Genomic DNA, 25,134 nt, shown 5'->3' with positions numbered 1-25,134 from the left:
ACGCAGGAGGTCAGAGGTCACAAAGAAAATGGCGGAACCCAGCGGAGCGGCGCTCGCTTCTCTTCCTGCAGCCGAACACAGAGCGGTTTTTTGAATGTTGTGGCCGCTTCAGCCTCTCGCTGGGGACCTGCTCTCTTCTACAACACCCACTGCTGCTCATGGCGGACTCGCGTTAAGGAAACGTCCTCCGTGGCTGCAGTGAAACCAGTGGAAACAACCCGAGGCTCATCACAGGGACTCTAACCCAGAGGACACCGTTTACTTATTAAAGTGGACTTTTTGCAGGTTGCGGCTGAATGTGAAGCTAGCGGAGTGTTAGCTTCGCCCGGCTGACAGAGAGGAAGCACACGGAGCAGTGGAACAGCGGCATGTTGCGACTTCATCACAACAACCAGTGAAGATGAACAGGAAGAAGGATAAAGGGTTTGAGAGCCCGCGACCATTCAAATTATAAGTACTTCTTCCGTATCTCTGCGTCTTTGTTAGCATTGTGATGATTGGTTTGCAGCAGCACAGCTAAGTTAACGCTAATCCAGCTTTCATGAGTCCTGCTTGCAGACACTAACCCAGTGCGATCGTGTGTCTGCTCATTGAATGTGTAGTAAACAATATAGTCCATTAAGATTTACATCCCATAATGACGCGGTGTTTCTGTTGCTGTTTTTACGACCCATCAGATGGTGTGTATCAACAACATCAACTTCCAGAGGAAATCTGTCATCGTGAGTACAACACGATCATCACACACCACACTTATTCAATCAGGAGGAATCACCAACAACATGGAGAATAGTTATTACTGTAATAACACTTTATTACACTGAGTTAGTTTTGTCATTCATCATTTGTATTGGCTTGATTTAATGTTGTTATGCTGTGTCAGATCGGGTCTTGTTATCATGTTACAGCTCCACAGAATTATATTAAACTAACTGCTGTGGAAAAGCCAACACACGCTTTTCACCAACTTCTTCCTTCCCTTTATTCTACTCTTTTTAACTTTTATTTTACTTGAAAATAGTTTTCAACTGTTCTTTCAGATTTTAAATTGATTTCTTTTCATTTAGTCCCTTTTGTTTTTAATGTTTCTTTACAGAACCTGTGTATGAACTGTGCTTTATAAATAAAACTGCCGTGCCTGTTTTCCTTGCATCCCTTAGGGCTATGTCGAGCTGACCATCTTCCCCACTGTGGTCAACCTGAACAGGATCAAGCTCAACAGTAAACAGTGCCGCATTTACAGGGTCCGAGTCAATGAACTTGAAGCCCCGTTCATTTACAATGACCCCACACTGGAGGTGTGCCACCATGAGTCCAAGCAGTGAGTACATCACTGTGTTACACATATGGGTCCTCTGCTAACCAGATATATGTTAATTAAACCAGAAATACATGTAGTTGGAATGGTGCATCGATATGGAGCAAGAAAAAGTATTTTTTTTAAGAAACTATTATTGTCTACTTCAAGAGGCACACACAGTTTTGTGTAAATATTTTGTATGTTTCTTCGTAGGAGGAACCTCAACTATTTCTCTAGTGCTTACACAGCAGCAGTGAGTGCTGTGGACCCGGATGCAGGACACGGGGAGCTGGTCATCAAGGTGCCCTCTGAACTCTGGAAACAAGGAGATGGTAAGGGGAAAAGTGTAAAAGCCACAGTCAAATCTAAAAGTTATAATTTTTTTTAATAATAGTCTAACATCATCGTCACATAAGTCCATTTTTTAATTTTCTTATGGCATGGATTGATGTGGTCACGTGATATGGATTTCCAAGTTTTCTATGTACTGCATTGCTGAAATGAAACCATAAGACCATGGCTAATCCACCAAATCTCTGTGTCATCTGTGTTCAGATTTGAAAGTTTTAAAGGTGTACATAGAATTCTCACTGGACCAGCCAAAAGGAGGTCTCCACTTCGTTGTTCCTGATGTGGAGGGCACCATGGCAGAGAGAGGAGCTCATGTGTTTTCCTTTGGATACCAGAACTCCACCAGGTATCCGAACATATTTCTATAATTACCCTATTTTGTAGGAATGGATTCAAATGAAATACTTTGCTTTTAGTAACTGTTTGTACAAGGACAATTTCAAACATTTTGTCCCTAAGCTAAACCAGATTTTGAAATACCAGAATCCACAGACTATTTCCTGTCTAAACAAGGCTTCTCTCCTTTCCTTTTTGGATAGTTCCTTTGTTTTTGTTTAGACTCACACTTAGAGCTGGTCATAAAGGGCAACTAATAAAGCTCACAGTCAAATTAATCATTTAATTTATTTGTGTTTTTAGCCTGTGCCTAAAGCTCATTAAAATGTCTTGTACCCCAGATTCTGGTTCCCCTGCGTGGACTCCTACTCAGAGCTGTGTACGTGGAAGCTGGAGTTCACTGTTGATGCTTCCATGGTGGCAGTGTCCTGTGGTGATCTGGTGGAGACCATGTACACCAATGACATGAGGAAGAAGACTTATCACTATGTCCTCCCCATTCCCACGGCATCCCCTAACATCTCCCTGGCTGTGGGGCCCTTTGAAATCCTTGTGGACCCCTACATGCACGAGGTGGGTTCTTGGTGACCAGTGCTGCCTTTAAATGATGATGTTGCTGTGTGTAGTTAAGAATTGTAAAATGAACTAATTTAACACATGTTTTGACATCTTTACAGTATGTATTACTTTCAGACCAGAAAAATAATAATATGAAGAAAAATATTATTTTACTTTTATGACATGAAATGTTAAACAGTGTCTCTTCAACTTTCTGGCCAGTAATTTCCGTAACACTAACTCCTAACTCACATCATGCAAAGTCTCTTTTATAGTGAACTGAGAACACCCCCCACACACACTGCTTTCCAATGCCTTTATATATTATTGTAAAATGAGAATCAAAGTTTGAGACTTCTTTCCAAATGTAAATTTGACTGGACAGTCTGGTCTGAGTCACAAACACATGTAAAGTGTCAACTATTATTATATTCACTGGTACCACAGTTTAACTACACTACAAATTACAGTCATCTGTCAAACATTATGAGACACACTGACTTACTGCAGGTCAGTCATAATATAGTAATATTTGCTATAGGAATGAACACAAGGTGGCAGTATTGACCTTAAGATATCCTTCACCCCTTAGTCCCTTTCAAAAGAATAAGAAAGCACGCTGTGGTGACTCTCAAGCAGTATACTATACAGATAATGTGAATTACAAACAACACCTGTACAAATGAGTGTATGTGGTAGCACTAACAACAATAGTGTGCATCATGTATCGGGAATGGAATTGTGAGTACTTGTTTATTACAGTATGTGAAGATGTGAAGCAGGTTGTAATAACTAAGAAACAAGAGTAGATCTGTTACAGCAGATCTTACTGGTTGGTAATTTATGGGGAAAGAAACTGCTCCTGTGTCAAGGTTGTGATGGATCTGTAATGATTCTCCCAAGTTTCCTAGTTGAGTAAGAATACAAATCGCGGAGGGAGGGCAGTGGAGCACCAGTGATTGTTTCTGCTGTGACATACATAGTCTGTAATGGTAAATGCCATAATGAAATATCAAGGGAACTTCCAATATTCTTTTATCATTACTGTTATTAGCTCAACAGTTTCTGTATTTGGCAATTTGCAATAGTGTTACTGACTCTGGCTGGAGAGCAAAGTTTAACAGGAACAGCTCTTAAATGTGAACATTGCAAGTTCAACTTCAACTAGTTAGTTGTTGCCCATAATCGTATTAGCATTGTTATCAATGATTTTTAAGATATACAAAGACCTAATAACTAACATTGTTCTTGCTCCTGTTACCTTTCAGGTGACCCACTTCTGTCTGCCGCAGCTGTTGCCACTGCTCAAACACTCCATGTCATACCTGCATGAGATTTTTGAGTTCTATGAAGAGATCCTGACGTGCCGTTACCCTTATTCCTGCTTCAAGACTGTGTTTGTGGATGAACCCTATGTGCAAGTGTCCTCTTATGCATCCATGAGCATCTTTAGGTAATGTGAAATAGAGTTCAACTGCTTCTCTGTCCATTCAGGTTATGATGGAATTGTTAGATTTCTGAGCTCATGCACATGTTGGTGCAAACATGATTTTATGGTGCATAAATTAACAACCATAGAAACGTGATAATTTTCAGGAGATTGTCAAGGATGCAGATCAAAGTCATATTGTTTTCACATCCACTTCCACTCTGCCTCTGTCTTTCAGTACCAACCTGCTTCACAGTGCTATGATCATAGACCAGACCCCACAGACTCGTCGTTGTCTGGCCCAGGCCTTGGCTCAGCAGTTCTTTGGTTGTTTCATCTCCAGGATGTCATGGTGAGATTTAACTTTTTACTGTGTAGCAGAGCTACATTTGAGACTATAAACAACCTTTTCTAAGCATGTGCTTGGGCAATGACTTTTTTCCAATCTTAAGGAGACAAACTAAATGCACTTAAACTCAGATTGCTAAAACAGAGACCAGAGTCTCAAAGTCAGATTTCATGTTTAGAGCCTCCAACTTCTGAAGGCTCTATTGTCAGTGGCCTTTAGCACAAAGAGGATTTCCTCTCTTTATTCAAGCGCTTGCTCTTTCAATTTGAGAGGAGGACTTGCTGATTTCGCGTTCAGATTTTGTAATGGTTTCATGCAAATCCCTGTGCTCGCACTCAAATATACCCTGCTTGTGCTTCGATTTCCTGTGTTCCAGCTTCACCTTTTCTCCTCACGCTCACGTCTGTAATAGGTTGAATAACATAGGAAAAAACCCTCTGTATTGCAGTGTCAGTCAAGTCTATGTTTTACAGTATGTAAGTGCATTTGTCTCCCTCCAGGAACTAAAGTAAATCAAGAACAAAGCAAGGCAACTTTATTTATAGAGCATGTTTAATTTCAAAGAATTTCATTGTTCTTTTCATGGAATAACTCACCGCACAGTGGCAATGCAATAACAATAATAACAAAGCAGTATACAGTATGGAAACATGCCCATAATAGAATTACACACACTGTCATTGTCCCCTCACCCTCACAACAAACACACACACACACATATTCACACTAACATTGTTTATAGGCTTGAGAAAACAATAAGGTTTTGAGTTTGGCTTTAAAGGTAAATTCCAGAAGGCAGGTTCACAGTAACTAAAGGCCCCTGATCTTATTCTGGGTACAACTGAGTAGCCACTGTCTTTATACATATATGTATTTCATTCTTCATGTGACCATCTGAGTGCAGCACCAGGAATGCCTTCTCGAAGTGAGTGCTGTTTGCCTCATTTGTATGATTCATCACGCCCCCTCCCTCTGGCAGCAGGCCACCTTTGAATGTGGTAATTCCGAGCAGGTATGCTGCAAATCGTTTGAAGCCTTCTGTGACTTTGACTGTCGTGGGATGAGGTGTTTTAAGTTCAGCCAGAAACGGACCACAGTTAGCTTCAGAGGCCAGATTGTTAAGTCATGGAAAAGTGCTGTCATAATTGTTTGGAAGCATACTCACATAATGCCCAGGCCGTCAGCCTTACTCTTCGTTGTATTCATGTCTTTTTGAGACGTGTGGTATCATTTACCCTCAGACCATTTCATATAATGCTGGTGATGAGAGATTTGCAGCACTGTGATGTTTTGTCAGGAGTCACAAGATGGGCCAGCACTGGCATGAATGACTGTATTTACCACTATGATGGATCACTGTGTTAGTACCTGGCAACTTGGCCAGTGTGGTTTCTGTGTGTGAGAGACTGAGGAAATAATTCGGAGGGGCTTGCTCATGTTGAGAGACCATCAGTCAAACTTTAACACTAGTTTCTCTGGTACTGTCGATATTATATTAATTGCTGATGAGGATTTAAAGTAATTGCGTGTCCTTTCTTTACCTTTGCTCATTCTCCATTCTGCCTCCCTCCTCTTTTATCCTGCCTGACCTCTAAACACACATCAGATGTGGGACCTTGGTTTGCTTTTGTTGTTGAGCTGGCTGGTGTGTAAGACCTCAGGAAAGTCACAGATCTCTTTTATGTTAGCCAAGCTTGGTGCTGCCTGCTAGCAATTAATCAGAGTGGGGGTTAACTGGGGCCGGTAATTGAAAACAGGCTGCGCTCAGTAGCTTGTCAGACGTATAAAAGAGAAGGCATAAGAAAAAGAGAAACCTTCAAATCTTTGAAACTGTGTTGAGGAATTGTGAATTTGAGACCCTGGATCACTGGTTTATCTCTGCATCACGTGTCTAATCAAAGAACTCCTGGTTTTCTTCTTAATGAATGTCTGCTGATGTGAATATAGACTGTTGCATCTGTATATTTTATTTTTTGTGTTATAAAACATTTGGCAGTTTTTCAAGCCTGAAGATGGAGGCTTCTATTCAAGAAAGGTTCAGTTGGTCTTGAGGTCAAGGTCCAGAGGGAAAGGAAATTAGGAGCTGCAGAATTCACAGTTCTTGAATAGTAGTCATAATATGATCCATAAACACGGGATCAGACCCGTAAAAGAAAATACTTCTCTGCATAATGTTGATTATAGCTGATACATAGATGAAATCACCATCATTATATAAACCAGACCTGATTCAGTTCTGCGTAAAACCACCGAGGTTGAATCAGCGTGTTGTCTCTTCTTTAACAAGCTAATAAAGCCAGGTTGGTAAATTTATGAGAGTTGTGATTGCCAAGTTCCTTTCAACCCAGACCCTGAGGGTAAAATTCACCGTTATAGAGAGATGAAGCAACTCAAGTGTCGCCTGAAAAGCGTTACAGAGGGTTTTCACTGTGAAAGAGGCCAGGACAACGTCGGCAAAAGGATTTAACAGGTCAAAATAAAAGCGATTTTTATTGTCAAACTTTGTTATTCAGTCTTGAATCACTGATTGGTTATTAGTTTCACATTTCCTGTTGCTATAAATCTTGTGATGAACAAAAATGAGTCTCTACAAAAAATGTCTGCAAGTCTAAAGTTCAGAATTAGGACAAACCAACAGACTTTAATTTTAACTACAGTTCATTTGCCACTATTAATTCTGGATCCTTTCTGGGAATTACGTAAATGAATTCATTGATGTTAAGTATTTTGTGAACCTTCATGGCAGTGACATGGCATGTTGTTGTTTCTGAAGGGCTGATGAGTGGGTGTTGAAGGGAATCTCAGGCTACATCTACGGCCTCTACCTGAAGAAAACCTTTGGAGTCAATGAGTATCGACACTGGATAAAAGAGGTAACGCTTCTATCTATCAAATGTGTATCCACTGTTTATCCTGTCATAGCACTTACTCGCCCCCAGACCACTGAGCAGAGCTGGTACCTGCCCAACTGCTGCAGTGAGGCGGCCATGTTTTTGTATTTCCCACCGTCTCAAAATTGGTTATATTTTTGGTTAGATTCCATCTGTCCCATTCCCGTGAATGCGATATCTCAAGAATGCCTTGAGGGAATTTCTCCAAATTTGGTACAAATATTCACTTAGACTCAAGGATGAAATGTGAGAATTTAATGCTTTTCTTTGCCATTGTTATTTAATAAGTTCAGTTTTTGATCACACATTGTTCATATTTCAGGTCCTGAAACATGATCTTAGCTGTTAAAAAACATTTTTTAGGTTAAATTATTACTAAATATTAGTCAGATTAATCAGTATTAAAACTAATCATTGCAGCCTAAAAATAATGTGCATGAGATAAAATGTAAAGACAACATCAGTTTGATTAGTTTAATTTTTTATAAATGTTATTCTGTCTCTTAACAGGAGCTGGACAGGATTGTGGACTATGAACTAAAGATGGGAGGGGTCCTGTTGCACCCAACCTTCAGTGGAGGCAAAGAGAAAGACAAGTAAAACATTTTAAATTAAAATCCCTACACACTGATTTAATGTTTGAAGAGTAATTTTCTAGTTCACACTGAACTTTTTTCTCTCTTTAGTCCAACTCCACACCTTCACTTCTCCATCAAGCACCCCCACACGTTGTCCTGGGAATACTACAAGATGTTCCAGTGTAAAGCCCACCTGGTGATGAGGTTGATAGAGAACAGGATCAGCATGGAGTTCATGTTGCAGGTCAGGCACAACCATTTTCTGTCTCTGTAATTGAAGATGTCAAAACCAGTTTAAGTTAACATTATAAGAAATGCTGCTTTAGTCTTTATTGTTTTTCTTCTTCTGTCCTGCCCTCCTCTAGGTTTTCAACAAGCTCCTGAGTTTGGCCAGTACGGCCTCATCCCAGAAGTATCAGAGTCACATGTGGAGCCAGATGCTTCTGTCTACTCACGCTTTCCTCAAATCCATCTCCAATGTCTCTGGCAAAGACATAGGCCCGCTGATCAAACAATGGGTGTATCCTTTAATACAGTTTTTAAATATTTTTCCTAACTCTTTACCCATTTGAAAATCAGAATGCAAGTTTTCACAATTTCATTTTTTCAAACTCGTAGAAATGATTTGCTGTTTTATTAGTAGATGTAACTTCCTAGTATCTGTGCACCATCTTTAGCTGTAACACTGGTGTGGCGGTTGTGATTGTCCCAACCGTTCTTGGTCGCCTGTGTGCATCTTAACTCAACTGTCCAGAGACCAGAGTGCTGTGGTGAAATTCTTTGGAAGTTTTGCCTTTAACAGGAAGAGGAACGTGTTAGAGCTGGAGATCCGTCAGGACTACACATCATCTGGAACTCAGAAATATGTGGTATATGTACTATTTTTACGTTCAGAGTAAAAGTCATGACTTAAACGAATAAAGAAGTTAGCAAAGTGGCAGAGTCCATTTCTGAAATGTACTAAACTGCGGTTCTGAAGAAATCTATATATTTATCTCATTGCAGGGTCCCATCAAGGTGACAGTGCAGGAGCTGGATGGGTCCTTCAAACACACACTGCAGATAGAGGAAAACAGCCTCAAACATGACATCCCCTGCCACTCCAAGAGCAGACGGTACCTAAAACAGCAATGCACACTTCTTCATTTTATCATGATTTGTGAATTATATTACTTAATTAATTGATATTCTGTATTTATATAATCTGATCTCAATGTAAAATCTGCCTGTCCTGGGAGAGGGATCCCTCACACAAGACTCTCTGTAAGGTTTCAAAGTTCTGTGTTTGGTTCAGCAACAGAATCCTGCAAACACTAACTATAGAATGTTTGTGCCAGATTTGGCCACATTTGTGTCTCATGACTGTCAGGTGGATTTTAACTTCTTAACTCTAAACTCTATTGCTCTTTATTTTTCCTAACTCTATAAAGCTGCCTTTTAAAGCCATTAAATAAATCAAGAAAGAAAGAAACAAGGAGCCCTTCACTAAGTAAATTGTTTTTTAACAATCAGCAATACAGTGTTTCCCATTAATAATCTAGACTGTGGCGACCGGCCACATTCTTTTTTTTCCTGCCACAACTTCATAATGAACCAAAAAACATTGGTACTTCTCATAATACCATAAGAGATCTCGGTGTTCTTGATGTTTCTCAGTTCTTGGTGTTTCACTCCACTGCTGCATTTTATAGCTGAGTGCAGAGATGTTGCACATGCAGCATGGTCGTGTTGCTAGGATATTGTATCATAAAAGGAGTTTTCCTCCATTTTGTCAGTCAATGTCTGAGACTCATTATAAATCTTAAAGTCGACTGATGCTTCCATTGTGGTGCTTCCTTTGGCTCCTGTGATTTGTTAATCTCCACTTTAGCTATGGTGCCTCTCTCCTTCTTCTTTTCTATTAAAGAGTAAAAGGAATTTCAACATGTTTTTTATTTATATGTCATACATTAGTGTTAAGTTTTTGTTAGTTTTGTGTGATTCTCTTCCCAGAAACAAGAAAAAGAAGATCCCTCTGGTGAATGGAGAGGAGGTGGACATGGATTTGTCAGCTATGGAGTAAGACATTTCTTCTGTCATACATACTTCTGTCATTCTGTAATACAGTTCTAAAAATCCCCTTGACTACATCCACATAATCCATATCATACACATTTATAATCTCTGGGAACCAGTGTCCACAGGTCAGTTGAGGTGAAGTACTTGACATTTCTTTCCCCTGATGTGTCCCTGTCTTTTTGTGTCTCTGCAGCGCTGACTCTCCTCTCCTCTGGATCCGGATTGACCCCGACATGTCCATTCTGCGGAAGGTGGAGTTTGAGCAGGCTGACTTCATGTGGCAGTATCAGCTGCGCTATGAGAGGGATGTAGTTGCACAGGTGGGTTATTGGTAGTGTAGTTTTCCAAAGACCCTTTTGTTTGACGATGTAGCAGCTTCTGATTTTTATCAAACCTTTACTGACACAGGTCAAGTCCATTCAATTAACATTTCATGCGGTGCATTCTCCTGCTCTTTTCATGTTCTGGTTGGAGTTACATGTTGTTACTTTCAGCTGTAGGAGTGTGTCTGCCATCTTAGCCAACAAACACTGATTAGACATCTTTGAGTTGAAATTCTTTTCACATTTAGTTAAAAGTATGTGTGTCTTGTCTCTCCTGAAGGAGGAGTCTATCTTGGCGCTGGAGAAGTTCCCAACTCCTGCCTCCAGACTGGCTTTGACTGACATCTTAGAGCAAGAACAGTGTTTCTACAAAGTCCGCATGCAGGCCTGCTTCTGTTTGGCCAGGGTATGTGTATATGCACATGTGTGGGATTTGTTTTGTGTGTGTTTGTATTTTAGTAGCAATGGAGCATTGATTTTTTTTTTTTGTTTTACAAAAGCGAAGCCTCTGGGTAGCTGCTTGGCAGAGCTAAGGTTGAACATTCTTGAATCAATATGTGACACTGCAGGTTGAACTCCTATGACCTACAATCATTTTACAACACACATTTGTGGAGAACTCAGGTCAGAACGTCCAAAAAAGGTCCAAAACATCATCTTGGTCTGTTAAGAAGTCATGTGATCAACTTTTCTTTAAGACCTTTAAAATTAATATGCATCATTTTAATATTGTCTGCTGTTTTGTGTAATGTAAAATTCTTACAGTAACTAAGTGAGATCCTGAACTGGACCACCCTCTGGTTCCAGATAGGCATTGTTTGGATTTGGTTTTGTGCTTCATTAAGTCTCATCACTTGTGTCAGTAGTGTTGGGTGATTGAATGAATATATTGTCTATCGGCTGTTCAAACTGAGTTGAAACTGATTTTAAAATCTTTTGCCATACAACACGTTGCAGAAAGACCTTCAGCAAATTATCCCAAATAGTTGATTTTGTGTTCCTCTTAGCAATAAGCTCTTCCATGCATTCGCTGATTCGGGCATGTGCGCCACACACACGCCTCCATTATTCAGTATACAGTATACACTGTATAGACGTGGGCTTTGCAAAGGCGCAGTAAGAGTGGAGGGATGTGTGGAGTAATATCCATGGATTAGTTGAATAGTAGAGATAGAAGGACAGCCTTCAGATGAATGAAGGTTTGGGAGGTCTGTATGAATGACTCATAGTGAGTAGTGAAAACGAGACACTCAACGTTGTTCAGTTTGTACTAAGGCACTGAAACTAGTGTGTCATCTCTCTATTGAACTTGTGTCCAAATTTGAGACATAACCTCTTTTCATTCCTAATGATAGAGGTCAGTTTGATTTTCATTTTGTACTTTGGTAAAAATGTTTATTTTTTTACAAAATCTCTAGTGCTAACAGTATTGTGAAAAGAGCTACAGTATGAGAACAACATATAACTTCCAAGCTTGCAGGGCCACCCACCGGTTTAACCCTCGCTGCACTTAAGCTCGTTGCCTGAATAATCCTATTCTGTGGCTACAGGAAATTCTCCATCTCTGGATTTGGTCTGTTCCAACTTTAACCCCACTGGATTTCCGCCATTCGACTTCCACCTGAACCAATATTTTCACAATGTGATAAACTGAGTGGAGGTTGAAATGGCAGCACTTCACTTCTTTCATTATGTTGCCATGTTGGCCTTTGGTATATACTAGAACTACTACTACACACACACATTCACTCACACACTCTCAACCTGCACATAAACACATGCACTCGCAGACTTGCATACCCACACTGACCACAAAGTGCGGTGTGACTGACTTTAACTCTCAGATGGATTTGGCTGCATTATGATAGGTTGGGATGGCATTTACTTGCTTGTTTTTGGTAGAAAATGTGGGAAGTAATAAGGAACAGCCTGGGGCTGAAAATCTCAGGGAAAACACATAAAAACGGCCAAATGCATGCACAAGACACGCAAAAAATACAGATGTGTTTTGAATGCGTTCATGCACATTTACAGGAACATTCTTGTGTTCATTCCTGCCTTTATTTATCTAACCATATGACAACATCCTGTGTCAGTGACCCTTAGCCCTTTATTACCACATTAACATAAATTCCCTAATATCCTGTTGGAACTCAAAGACCACTGGAGCCACTGGTCTTCATACCTGTGGAAATCTCATGATCTGCTCATGTTTACGTTCGCCTTTTACATTGAAGTTCAGTTCTTACCACAAAAACGAACAGACAGAAAGGACATTGTTTTACTGATTCAACTATTCTAACTCCACTTCTAATCCCAGCAATTGTTGACTTGTCATTTGTGTGCCACGGCATTCCTCAAATAACTTTGGTGCATCTTATATTTCAGTGCAAATATACATTTTGTTCAATATGTGTTGCAGAAATCTTGAAACCAGTCTTTATATTTTACTGTAATTACTGCGACTGAGGACAGTTGACAGTTGATGAGGTCCACACGCAGCAACTTGAACACATCTCAACCTATTGCTGCTTATCAACGAACCCCCATTCTGCTATTAAACCAAGGATTTTCTTGGTTAGAATCCTATCTAACTGGACGTTCCTTCAATGTCTCATGTGGACAGACGTCCTCTTCCCATCCCCACAGGGTTCCCCCAATACAAACAATTTGCAATGTACAGGCCATGGGTTTCTCTCGCCTTGACTGTGGCAGTGCCCTTTTAGTGAGCCTCCATTCATATGCAGTGAAACCCTTACAGATGGTCCAGAATATGGTTGCACCTCTGGTCTCATGTCACTCTGCTGCTCATCAACGTCCCACTCTGTTTTCAAGACCTCTTAAAGAGTAATATCTTTCAAGAGCACTTTCTCTCCTAACACCCCAACTAGAAATTCGTTATCTGATCTCCTGCAATTTATCTCGTTTAACGGATTTAGAACTGAATTCAAGCTCTTCTACTGTACTGATGCTTTAGTGTTGGTCTCCAGTATTACTTTGGACAAAAGCATCTGCCAAATGACTAAATGTAGTAAATGTAACTAAGCAAAGTAATTGACTGTAAAATTGTGTTAATCCATTTTCATTGGTTCGTGTGATCTTTGCAGATAGCCAATTCTATGGTGAGCACATGGCAGGGCCCACCCGCTATGAAGTCCCTGTTCACCAGAATGTTCTGCTGTAAGAGTTGCACCAACATTGTCAAGACCAACAGCTTCATCAGCTTCCAGAGCTACTTCCTACAAAAGGTTCGTCAAACACACACAGCTAAACACACACACTTGACTTACTGTAGAACCAAACTTGTACCTTTGTCTGATTTCACTTATCACAGATGAATAAATCACTACTAGTACTGCTGATAATGTTAACTGATAAGAAACCAGAATACCAGGAAATGTGTTTTGAATTCATTTGAACTGCAAAACTATTACTCATTGTGTCCACCAGAGAGCCCTGAAAACTATATTTGAAATTTAACATGTCTCACTCAGAACATCCTTATCAATTGCATTACATTTATTTTAAATAAACATTAAATGATGTTGACAATTCTCAAATATTGGTATCAGGATTTCATTTTGAATATGCGTTGTGTTCTGTTGAAGAGGTACTGCACTAAAGCACGTTGTGAAACTGAGCAAACAAATGATTTTCCTGTCCACTGCGATATCATCTCATGATTGCTGTTCCATCTTTGTTTTCCATGTCAGACGATGCCTGTTGCCATGGCACTACTCAGAGATGTTCAGAACCTCTGTCCCAAAGATGTCCTCAACTTTATACTTGACCTCATCAAGTATAACGACAACAGAAAAAACAAAGTAAAAACACACATTTACTCATTTTCTCTAAGAGTAACTCTTAAAGACTTAAAATCAAGAAAATAAAATGCTGTATTTTTAATGATTTAATTACATGAATGGATTAGACCTAAAAGGAAGTTTGTTAAAATGTTTTTATTTTACACACAAAGAGGGATATTAATTAAAATGTCTCCTTTTTCTCTTTCCTCCTTCCCATCTTACCCATCTTTAGTTCTCGGACAACTACTATCGGGCACAATTGATTGAAGCACTGACCAACTCTCTGACCCCAGCCATCAGCATCAACAATGAGGTGCGGACAGTGGACAATTTAAATGCTGACGTCCGTCTCATCTTGGAGGAGATCACCCGATTCCTTAATATGGAAAAACTGCTCCCCAGCTTCAGGAACACCATCACTGTCAGGTACAAAGATGTGCTCCTGGATACTGTAGGGGTCAACCAATAGATCATTTTTCAGGGTTGATACCAAATATTAGTAATAAAGGAGGCTGATAACCAGTATGTGGAACCAATTTCTGTACATGTAGTTAAAAAAATGTAAATCTTGCTGTCAAAATTCAGAATAATCCAAACTCTAACACAAAACTATTGCTACATGAAGAATATGCTTCATTTTTTACCGACATCCTTCTCTCTCCAGTTGTCTGAGAGCAATTCGGGAGCTTCAGAAGAACGGCCATATTCCCAGCGACCCATCACTGTTCAAGTCCTACGCTGAGTTTGGACATTTTGTAGATGTTCGCGTCGCTGCCTTGGAGGCTCTGGTGGACTATACAAGAGGTAAACTGTTCACACTCATAGAAAACAGTCCCCTCAATATGCCTGTATTTTTTCATCAAGATCCATGTATTATTCCCAGAGACCCAAAACTACCTCTGCAGACGCACTCCTCAAGCACAGCCAGCATCTTTAATTTGTGTTTATGGTGATTTTGTCAGATGACATCTCCATTATAAAGTTAGCAGAGCAGCAGCTTGGAAGTGATTGTGCAGACATAGAGGAGGAGAGAAAAAGCATTGAACATAAACAGAACAGAAAAATCTTGTATGTGGCTCTAAGACAGAGATCTCTTGTTGCTGACATGGAGCCAAATACCCTTTTAGCCATATATGACTGAGATGTGGTTTTATTTTGACACATCTGTTGTATCTTTCAGATGTTTTTCATCAGGGTTGTTGTGTTAGTTCTCAGTTTTTGTATTTTTTGTCCAACAGTGGAAAGAAGTGCAGCAGACCTGCAGTGGCTGCTCGCCATGGTCCAGAACGACCCAACTCATTATGTCAGGTCAGCACCAAGCACACCTGCACACTTCGCACACACATTCATGCTGAACATTACGTGCAGTACTTTACATTTGTCTCATGTTTTATTTCTTGTCCTGTACATTATTGTATCTCATCTTCCCAAACCTGTTACTGTCACTTCTGACATTCATGTACATTATCATGAGACAGTAATGTGTTAGTACTAGTTTGATGACTCACTCATTACCTAATGTAATACAATCATTTCATGCACATATGTACACTGAAACTGATACTGTTATTATTCCTCCCTGTCCATACTGAATTTATGATCAATATTACTCTCACACATGCTCCTAAATACATTTTACAGTTTGCTCACATCTATATCTACTACTGAAACATCCCACTGTCAAGCTGTGTCAGAACATGGCGCCAAAAATAAGAAAAGTGAAAATGCAGGGCCTGCTGCCGCTACTTTTACATTGATATGTAAACTATGCCTGTAGTTCATGTTAAATTGATGCATTGTTGATACGAAAAGACCAAATGTGTGGATTTAAATGTCTTTGCTTGTCTGTATTTTTTGCTTGTTGTCCAATCAGACATAAGGTCCTGAGCATGCTCGGTAAGAATCCACCTTTCACAAAGACATCAGACTCCCCTCTGTGCAATGAAGCACTGGTTGACCAACTGTGGAAGCTCATGAACTCAGGTGAACGCACGCACGCACGCACGCACTGACTAGATGTGACCCAACCATTTGAAAATGTTTTGTCATTGTGGAATATGAATGTGACCAATAAAATGTATCTTTCTTCTCTTTCTTTCAAATACATAAATTGAGATTCTCTTTACACATGTTTGAATGGATAGACTTCTATCAGACCATCAAAACTTCCCCTACAAGTTTCTCTCTGTAATCAGCACAACTGCAACTAACAATCATTTTGTTTATGGATTATCAATATCTCCATTGAACAGTCCAACATATTCCATTTGGTTCTTCATTGGCTAAGGGCGTGCTTCAGATGAAATGTTTTCCTCCCTGACTTTTATTTCTTCCAATCCTGAAATGTAAAAGGTGAAGGTCTAGTATTTGGTGCAGTGCCTCCACCATATACGTACATGGTTCTGCCCTCTATTGTGTATTCAGGTTCCATTTCATTATTCTCTTCCAGGGGGTCCTACGTGTCTTTCAGCTCGCTAGCCAGGCCATAGCGCTTCAATCTGCCAATCTAAATACACACAACCTCACAACCCAAATAAGAGTACAGTGTATGTTCACAATTCAATATTCCTAGAGACCATTTGACTCTGCAACATGTTATTTAATTTATTGACTTACATATTGGAGAATGATCATAAACATGGATGATCATTATTTCCAGGGAATTTTTGTTTGTCGGTCAGACAGTGTGGGGTGCTGTGGTCCAACCCGACTCGGCTGCCAGTTCAAATACACAGCGACCAGAATGCGAGGACCTTGAATACTATGTCGGTTGTTTTATTCTTCACCCCCACACAATAGCCCACAGGCCTCCCATGTGTCAAACCCCACACTCACGCAGGATGATGTTTCACTGGCTGAAGGTCAATGCTGTAAGAACACAAACTGAGTGCTTTCTGCTGCCGTTAGAGTAAATTATATCAATCCTCTTCCAAAGAGGCGCCGGGGCCTTTGGATCATTAGCTTCAGCGATATTTGATGTCTAATTCAGTCCAACTCTCAACACGCTGCTGCTCAAATGATCCATATAATGAAGCATTTTGTAGCACTCATGCCACTGAGAGCTAATTATCTGGTGTTTAGCTATGCTCATATAGTCTCTGTGGAGATGTTGAATAAAATGTGTAGTGAAGGAACAGGCAGCGCTTATTTCAGCTCTGGATTTATGTGATATTTATGTGAAAATTGGTTCCCTCCATCTCTTTATGTAGCCTCCTTCAACCTTCCTGCTTTCCTTTCTACACCTCTCTTCTCTTGTTTATTCTCTTTGCATTTCTTTTAGTCCCTCCACTGAGGGTGGCTGCTCTGCACTGTGTGTAACCTCAATGTGTTTGATCCTCTGGGAGTATTTTGAAGACAAAGCTGTCTTAATGTGTTAGCAGACAATAGGTGACAGAAACAAAGGAGGGATGCATCACAGATCGTTGGCCTAAACTGAACCAGAGATGTTGCAGTGACATGGCCAGTATCTTCACAACAAGACTCCTCACATCCTCATCATTCATTTCTTTCTTTTTCTCAGGTACCTCGCATGACTGGCGGCTACGCTGCGACGCAGTGAACCTCTACTACGCATTGTTTGGTCTGACCCGTCCTTCGTGTCTGCCACTGCCAGAGTTGGGCCTCGTGCTCAACCTGAAGGAGAAGAAAGCCGTGCTCAACCCGACCATCAAGCCTGAGCTGGGGGTCAGTGGTGGTATGGAGACACCTGCCAGTATAGGTATCCATGGAGTTGGCATGTGTTACACAGCTGTAAGTGGTTCAATTCCTTTCAATTTTATTTGTATAGCAACAGAGCACAACATGCACAGTGTGTATTATCAGTCACGACTAGGCTACCAGTGGCGAATGTTGTGAATCTTCCACCTGATCTTCCGTCAAAGAAAAGAAATCCCTGCTCTTATGTTTCACCATGGCTTTGCCTCACAACCAATCTGCTTTGTGTTTGCTCTGGCACGCACATGACCAATGCACATGAATCGTCATATGATGTGCATTTTCAGATGCTTTAGTATGGACGGAGATGATTTCTGATCTGGAGCTAAAAGGCTGCTCTGAACAGAGATCGTCTTTGTTTTAAACCCTAGTGTGGACATTATCTAAATTGTCAAGACAGTTATCTTAGTGTTACTAAAACTGTCATATTTTGAAAGTAAATTGTGTAGTTTTAGCGAAGCAACACATTTGTTGAAGACCCACAACATCACACAACATGGAGTTTAACTGGTTTCTCTGCCAGTGCTGATGTAATCAGTGAGCTACTTGGTGGTCTTTATTCCTTTCGGTTTCAATGTCTGAGTAATCCCACGTTGTAATTTCAAGATGGCAGCTACTTCATAAAAGCTGTTGTCTTATGTAGGATCTCTGTAATTACGGCCACCACAGTATAGTGTAGCCAACACTGATTGGATACACACAATCTTTGGTGGCCCTGAGAACTAAAGAAACACATGTAGAAACACTGAAAATACACACAACACAAGCAAATAGACCAGTGTGCTGCACGTACACACATTTTCTTAACTTGCTTGTGTTTTGCCTATTTGCATGTGTTGCAGTGTGTTGAGCTTTAATTGACACTCAGGCTGTGACACCTGATTAAACTCTAACATGGAGTAATTACATTTATAGATGATTGACTTCTTATAAACAATTTCCAATGTGTTGCAAACTCCACATTATTTAAATATCACTATTGTAAAGAAAATGAATAAAGCCATATTTCCACACATTCATGTTTTCACACTTGTGATCGGCAGGTTGACGAAGAGCCGGATCCTATTTCATTGGGGGTGTGTGGGGTGGGTCAGCCACCTCTCGGCCTGAAGAGGAAGGCTGAGACCCCGCTGGGCTCCCCCCCAGAGCCGGGACAGGTACTGCAGCAGCAGGAAGACGAAGGCAGGGCAGGGCGCTACAAGATCAGAGTAAAGGATCTTTCCTTTCCCCCAAAAGTAATGATACCATTTTCTTATTCATGCATTTATTATACTCTAAAATACAAGTGGTTCTCAGAAGGTATTAATAAGTTCTGCTCTGCTGTAGTTTAACACCATGGAAGAAGAAGATATCGATATGGAGACTGTTCATGATAGTCAGGCCTTCATCCACCAACATCTTAATCTGATGGAAAGACCCTCTACACCAGGTACACACACACACACACACACACACACACACACACACACAATATAAAAAACATAAACACATAACCAACTTAGACATTCCTGTGCTCTTTCTCTTTTCAGGTAAAGAGCCGCTGTCAGTCGAACAGTCCATGCTCTCCATGCCCGCCACGCCAGTGCCCTCCTTCACCAAAGAGACCACCTCCACCTCGTCTAAACACGGCAGCGAGCACAGCCACCACCATCACCACCACCACCACCACCACGAGCACAAGAAGAAGAAGAAGAAGCACAAGCACAAACACAAGCACAAGCACAAACATGAAAGCAAGGAGAAGGAACGAGAGCGGGACAACTCACACGTTTACAGCAACAGCCCAGCCAGCGGCAGATCCCTGCGCTCGCCATCTCTGTCCGACTAATAATCCGAGAGAAACGATGTTACCTGGATACAACCATCGCCTGCTTGCATCATGAGAACAGTGACACAAAGTGGAGGCAAAGCATGTTCAGTTGAACTAAATATTTGTTACTCCGAATGAGGCAGAATCATTCCGACAAAATGTTGAAGAAAAGAATCACGTCCAAGTGTAGTTATAGATGGAAAGAAGCAGCAGTAGTGCATGTTGCCTCCGAAGAGGAAGTGTTAGTGCAGTGTCGTCAAGGTAAACCTTGTTTCTTCAAACACACACACACACAAACACACACTGGTGCTGGTGTGGGTGGACTCTACTGGAAGCAACCGTCTGGCTGGGGCGTGCAACCACATTCACCTTTTTCCACCAACAGTCAAATACAGACTTATCCCACCTCATACAGCCGCCCCTGCTGCATGGACACCACTCTGGTCTGCCTCATCCCCACAGCTGAATCCCAGCATTCAGTGCGTGGCTTCTGAGGGGAAACCAGGCTGTTGGCGGTGAAGATTTGACCATCCTGCCTCGACTGAGCCTCGAGTGACTCATCATCCTGCACAGGACATTTCATCGTCTGCTCACTGGTGAAAATTCAACAAAAACAACAATTTTTACTGTATTGTACAATTAAAACTCAAGTTATACTAGTGTTTTTTTTAATACCTTTTGTTTCCCAACTGCCATCATTTTTAAAGGTGCTTTTATATCATTGAAGGTTTTGACTAGATTGAATCCAGCTCCACGAAGACATTTACACTGGGTTTACTCTGGCACTGTTTCCTGGGGTTGATGATGTGGTTTTAAAAAACATCCAGAATTCACCATTGAGATGACCAGACCGGTGTTGATCATGTAACTCATATGTTTCAAAAAATGTTTTTTTATTAAATCAGTCGGTTTCATCTTGTTTTTTCTACAGACAAATAAAATCGTAGTATTCATATAAACATTCTTGACTCTGGTTAATTAGTCCTGTCAGCATTAATTCCTTTATAGTACATGTGAACTTCCCAGTTAGTGCTTGTGTAAGTAGATACAAGTTCCCGTCAGCTTGTCCTTAATAACCTCTAGAAAGCCCTGAGACGATCTTTAAGATGGATCTGTACTGTAGATCAGAAACTGCAAATGACAGAAATAAGTGAAAGAGAGAAAAGTTCAAAGTAGAATCCAAAGGCTTCAAGGGAAATGAAGGATTGGAACGTAGACCTCATTTTTTTTACATTATGTGTTCATTTGTTAATTTGCCTTTAAAATAAATTGGATGGAATCATCAATTTTTACATTTGTTTCAATTCTCATTTTGTGTTTTGTTGGATTAAAAAGATCACAGGTATAACAGTCAGTTTGTCAGCATCAGAAATACCTCACTACTGCTACAGTGTGTCACAGTGAAGAGCCGCAGCAGCAGCAGCTGTACACAGTGGCCTGATGTAGTTATCTCAACATCAGACAGAGAAAACACATTTACCCAAACCCCTGTTTCTCCACTCGTTTCTCTGGTTTGTCCTTCAGTTTCTCATCCGTCTGTTAGTGCATCCTTTTGTCGTGGGTTGACCCCCCGACCCTAGTGTGAAGCTACCCATTAAAACCTGGGAATGAGGTCTGAGTGATCGGATCTCAAGACGCATTGAGGACACATTTAGGTCCATTCAGACCTGCACTTACTGGTGACCTCTTGTGATCGGATCTCTCAGGTAGATGTTTTTACCAGGTCTGGCCCTAAGATGCTACAATTCTCCATAAAGACTTAAATAAACTCTCATTTGAACACGTTCTCAACTGTTCTCAAAACAGAATTCCTTGTGAATTAATTGATTTTTTATTTCATTAGACAAAGCAAATTGGCCAACTGCTTCTCCAAATGATTTGAACTGTAACAATATGTTTCTAGTATTTCTTCCTACTTACAGGTGAATGGTTTATATTATATAATAAGTCGTATTATTATTATTATCATCATTTATTTCTACATGCTCATTGTTTGCATTTCAGTTGGTTTCTGTCATTTCTATTTGTTTTGATTTATAGCAGGAAAATAAAACTTTATTTGATTAGTATACAGTGGTCCAGTGGATTTCATTTCACATTTCCTTATTCACTCCAGGACCGATCACTATCATCTTCCTGAGCTTTCAACCACATTCAGCAGTCTTCTGAAGACAGGTCTGTCCAATGTAACACAGCATAGTAGAATAATAAAGGTTACAAGAATTAGAAAACTCAGGATTCAGGAGCTGAATTCCTTCATACGTGGCCCAGGACACGTTTGATAAAACAATGTGTGTCCACGCGTCTCAGACGACCTCAGAAAGTTGTCATCTGCATGCCGAGTGGAAGCCCTCCTCCTCCAGGGCACCTCCAATAAGAACAACCCCCCTCCAGTTCTCCTCCACGGTCCTCCTCTCCGGTGGTCCTCCTCTGTCGGACTCAGCATCAGTCACTCTCCCACCCACAGCTCCACACTGCACTCCCCCCTCCAGAGGAACATGTTGCTGCACAAACTGGTAAGAGTCCGTGTCTGCACCTTTTAGCTGCGCAATGTAGACGCTGCTGTGCGTAAAACCGTGCGTAATCGACCCGCGTAATTTGTAAGTTTGTGTTAATGAATGTGGCCGAAAGGACATTTTTCCTGATGTTTAGACTTTTTTCTCTCTCTTGCTTTTCTTGCCTTCCTGCCGCTCAGCATTTGCAAAACAATGTGTGGATCCGTCAGTCATTTCCAAGTGATTCTTCAAACTGTCATTGTTATGCGGACGCGGGTGGTCGTGCCTCACTTTGAAGTTTCTCTCCTGCAGGCAGCAGCAGGACGTGTGTTACACCACCAACAGTAAAGGGACAGCAGTGTCATGATGTGTGTTGTAGTGATGCTTCACAAACCTTTGAAACTACACATGGAGTTTTGGGACAGCAGATGCACTTTAAAGACCTGCACCCCAATTAATGTTGTTAAATCAACAGAGTAAACAAGCGGGAGACATGGCTGTTTGAGGCACTCTGCAAGTTGACCCAGAGAGTAAAAATGATAAGATAAAACTGTGCCTGACAGTCCTGAGAGTAAGTGTCTGTGGAGAATAATCCACATGTGATTATCAGTTACAAACACGTTTCTAATGTCAGATGTGTTGTTGTGGCAGTTTGTCTGGATCCTGTCCATCCTGTGTGGCACTGACGTGTGTTTGGGGTTCGTGTACGACCGACCCAAGCGCTCGGGAGAGGACGGGACCTCGGCCAGGACAGAGGGTGAGTACTCTCTTCTTCTTCTTCTTACTGACAGACAGAGCGTCTCTGAACTGCTTGACCCCGAGCCAGCAAAACATTCACACAACAAGTGAGGCGGCCTTGAAAAAAAAAAACACCAGAACCCTCTCAGCTTCAGGGGGGGCTCCTCTGACCTTGACCTCTGAACTCATTGTAGGTAGTAAACAAGAGCAAAGGTTATCCGCCTGTTGGAAAAGGAAAAAAAATCAAGAACATCTGGAATCTCGGCAAAAATTTGGACAGATTTATAAGAATATAACATTAATACATAAAATTCTGCATAAAATTCCTCAGCAGAGCATGAAAGGTGTTTGTAAATTTGATTGGTTGATTTAAAAAAAACTATTATCTAAATATGAATTAATCCATAATTAAAATAATTGCTAGTTGCAGTCCTACAAAGTAAAGCTGCTTTCAGACATGTACTGAACTCTGGAGATTCTCTGGATATTCTCCGGAGAGAGAGCCTCCAGACTTTCTGCAGAGTTTCTCCAGTCAGTCCCCCAGTGTAAAGTCTGCAGAGAGTCAGGAGGAGCTGATGTGAGAGCACGGCAGGAGATCCTCCGCAGGATTCACAAGAAGCTCAGTTGATGACGCTTCTAACACAAGAGAGACTCAAAAATGAAAATGAGGTTTTCAGGATGAAAAAGCTGTGACATACACTTAGAAGATAGCGGCAGGATGTCAATCAATTTGATTGATTGTTGTCAAGATGGTGATAAGAGCCGACGCTGGTGTCGATGTGCTGTAAACAACAACATGTGATGTCAGCAGCAGAATAAAATACATTGTGTCCTGCTCCACCCCTCACCTTAACACTCCACAGATTTCTGTGTTGTTGCGAATGCATCTGAGAGGAGAATCTCCTGCTGCCTTGTTCATGTGTGAAAAGACAACTCAGTACAGCTGTTTTCAGACATGACCAGTGGGTAAAATCCGTAGAATTGGCTACAGAGTTTACCGAGAGTTTGCCTTTCACACATGCACAACACAGCAGGAGGTTCTCTGCATAGACGTGTTCACAACAGCAACAAATCCTCCACATTATTCTGGTGAGAGGTGGAGCAGCCGGGTGCAGCAGACAGAGGCAGGAAGTGATGTATTTACTCCGCTGCGGAGATCACATGATCATGTTTACAGCACCCGGCCAGCGTTCTCAGCTCTTATCACCATGAACTCTCTTGCCATCATCATCTACGTGTGTCACCGCTTTTTCACCGGGAGATATTTAGTATTCTTTTTGTCACTTTTGTGTGTGTTAAAAGCGTCATCAGCCCCCACACACCTCGCTCATGGTGAATCTAGCGGGGGATCCCCTGCTGTGTTTCTACGGACTTTATACCAGGAGGCCAGGCAGATAAAGTCTGCAGAAACTTTGGAGCATCTCACTCGGACATTTGCGTTCACAGATGCACCTCCTCCAGGGGAAATACGGAGAATATGCGAAGTTCAGTGCATGTCTGAAAGCAGCTAACTTGAACCACTACTACTGACTGACACTGCTCCCTCTCTTCAGTCACTACTCGACTAAGCTCTCTCTCTCACTCATTGAGCCGGGGAGGAGGAGTCAAATTTGAATGTTTACAAACAGCAATTGACAAATTCACACACACAGTGTACCTTTAATTAAGTGAAGCATGTTTTACACCGACCCTGATATGTCCAAGTGTAGGAAGGACACGTCAACGCTCCAAGTCCAAGACCCACGTAAAGAACAATGAATCTTGAATCCTGAATGAGCTTCAAACATACAGTGACACACATCTGTCCCCAGCTGTGTCAGAGATCGCTCCTCCAAACACGAGCAAACGCGACTCCTCACCAGCAGCTGCAGCTCCAGAGGAATTTCTCCTGCTCCGTTTATTTGCAGGCTTATTTTCTATATGAAGTGTCTGCCAGCGCATATGAAATGAGTGAGCAGAGCGTGCGTGGACAGTAGATCACTGTGGCCCTGCAAAGTCCTGGTTGGACAGCGTGTGTGTGTGTGTGTGTGTGTGTGTGTGTGTGTGTGTGTGTGTGTGTGTGTGTGTGTGTGTGTGTGTGTGTGTGTGTGTGTGTGTGTGTGTGTGTGTGTGTGTTTTTCAGGAGAGGGAGTGTGTTTGTGCTGCTCTACCCTTGAGTCAATATTAAGAGAGCATCACAGCTCATTTTCTGCTCCACACTCTCAAACCCTGTCGACCACGATTTATTCAGCTATCTCACCACGGTGCTGTCTGTCCATTGTGGTTCTTTATGGTCCGTCAATCAGTATTTCTATAGCCTCACAATATACATTGTCTCAAGTCACTTCACATAGTGAGGTGGAGACAAAAATCATAGTGAAACACAACAGTCCCACAACCTGCAAGCACTTTAGCGACT

At 41.3% G+C, this 25,134-nt stretch overlaps 2 protein-coding genes across 3 annotated transcripts in view; both read left to right on the top strand.

The window, feature by feature from the left end:
* Positions 1–20,795, top strand: taf2 (TAF2 RNA polymerase II, TATA box binding protein (TBP)-associated factor). 2 transcript variants are annotated; one of them, XM_035164178.2, is made up of 27 exons: positions 1–450; positions 668–722; positions 1,161–1,321; positions 1,514–1,632; positions 1,856–1,997; positions 2,329–2,560; positions 3,814–3,998; positions 4,213–4,326; positions 7,097–7,196; positions 7,725–7,810; positions 7,901–8,036; positions 8,158–8,312; positions 8,547–8,661; positions 8,798–8,907; positions 9,785–9,850; positions 10,044–10,170; positions 10,454–10,579; positions 13,281–13,421; positions 13,887–13,997; positions 14,212–14,405; positions 14,644–14,783; positions 15,218–15,287; positions 15,853–15,962; positions 17,500–17,729; positions 18,737–18,928; positions 19,020–19,122; positions 19,223–20,795. In XM_035164178.2, exons 1-27 carry the CDS (start codon positions 401–403, stop codon positions 19,519–19,521), a joined length of 3,669 nt encoding a protein of 1,222 aa, XP_035020069.2. In that variant the 5' UTR covers positions 1–400; the 3' UTR covers positions 19,522–20,795. The 2 variants fall into 2 exon arrangements, with proteins under 2 accessions (XP_035020069.2, XP_035020068.2); XM_035164177.2 differs by having other exon boundaries at positions 9,746–9,850.
* A 1,152-nt stretch (positions 20,796–21,947) lies between these two features.
* Positions 21,948–25,134, top strand: part of enpp2 (ectonucleotide pyrophosphatase/phosphodiesterase 2) — a 33,951-nt gene continuing 30,764 nt past the window's right edge. The window contains exons 1-2 of the mRNA XM_035162803.2: positions 21,948–22,019; positions 22,650–22,755. Coding sequence (XP_035018694.1) covers positions 22,002–22,019; positions 22,650–22,755 — 124 coding nt within the window. The 5' untranslated portion in view covers positions 21,948–22,001. The remainder of the gene's footprint in view (positions 22,020–22,649; positions 22,756–25,134) is intronic.

The sequence above is a fragment of the Hippoglossus stenolepis genome, chromosome 8, assembly GCF_022539355.2.
Source record: "Hippoglossus stenolepis isolate QCI-W04-F060 chromosome 8, HSTE1.2, whole genome shotgun sequence".
Taxonomy (NCBI): Eukaryota; Metazoa; Chordata; class Actinopteri; order Pleuronectiformes; family Pleuronectidae; genus Hippoglossus; species Hippoglossus stenolepis.
This window is presented reverse-complemented; position numbering and strand designations above follow the sequence as displayed.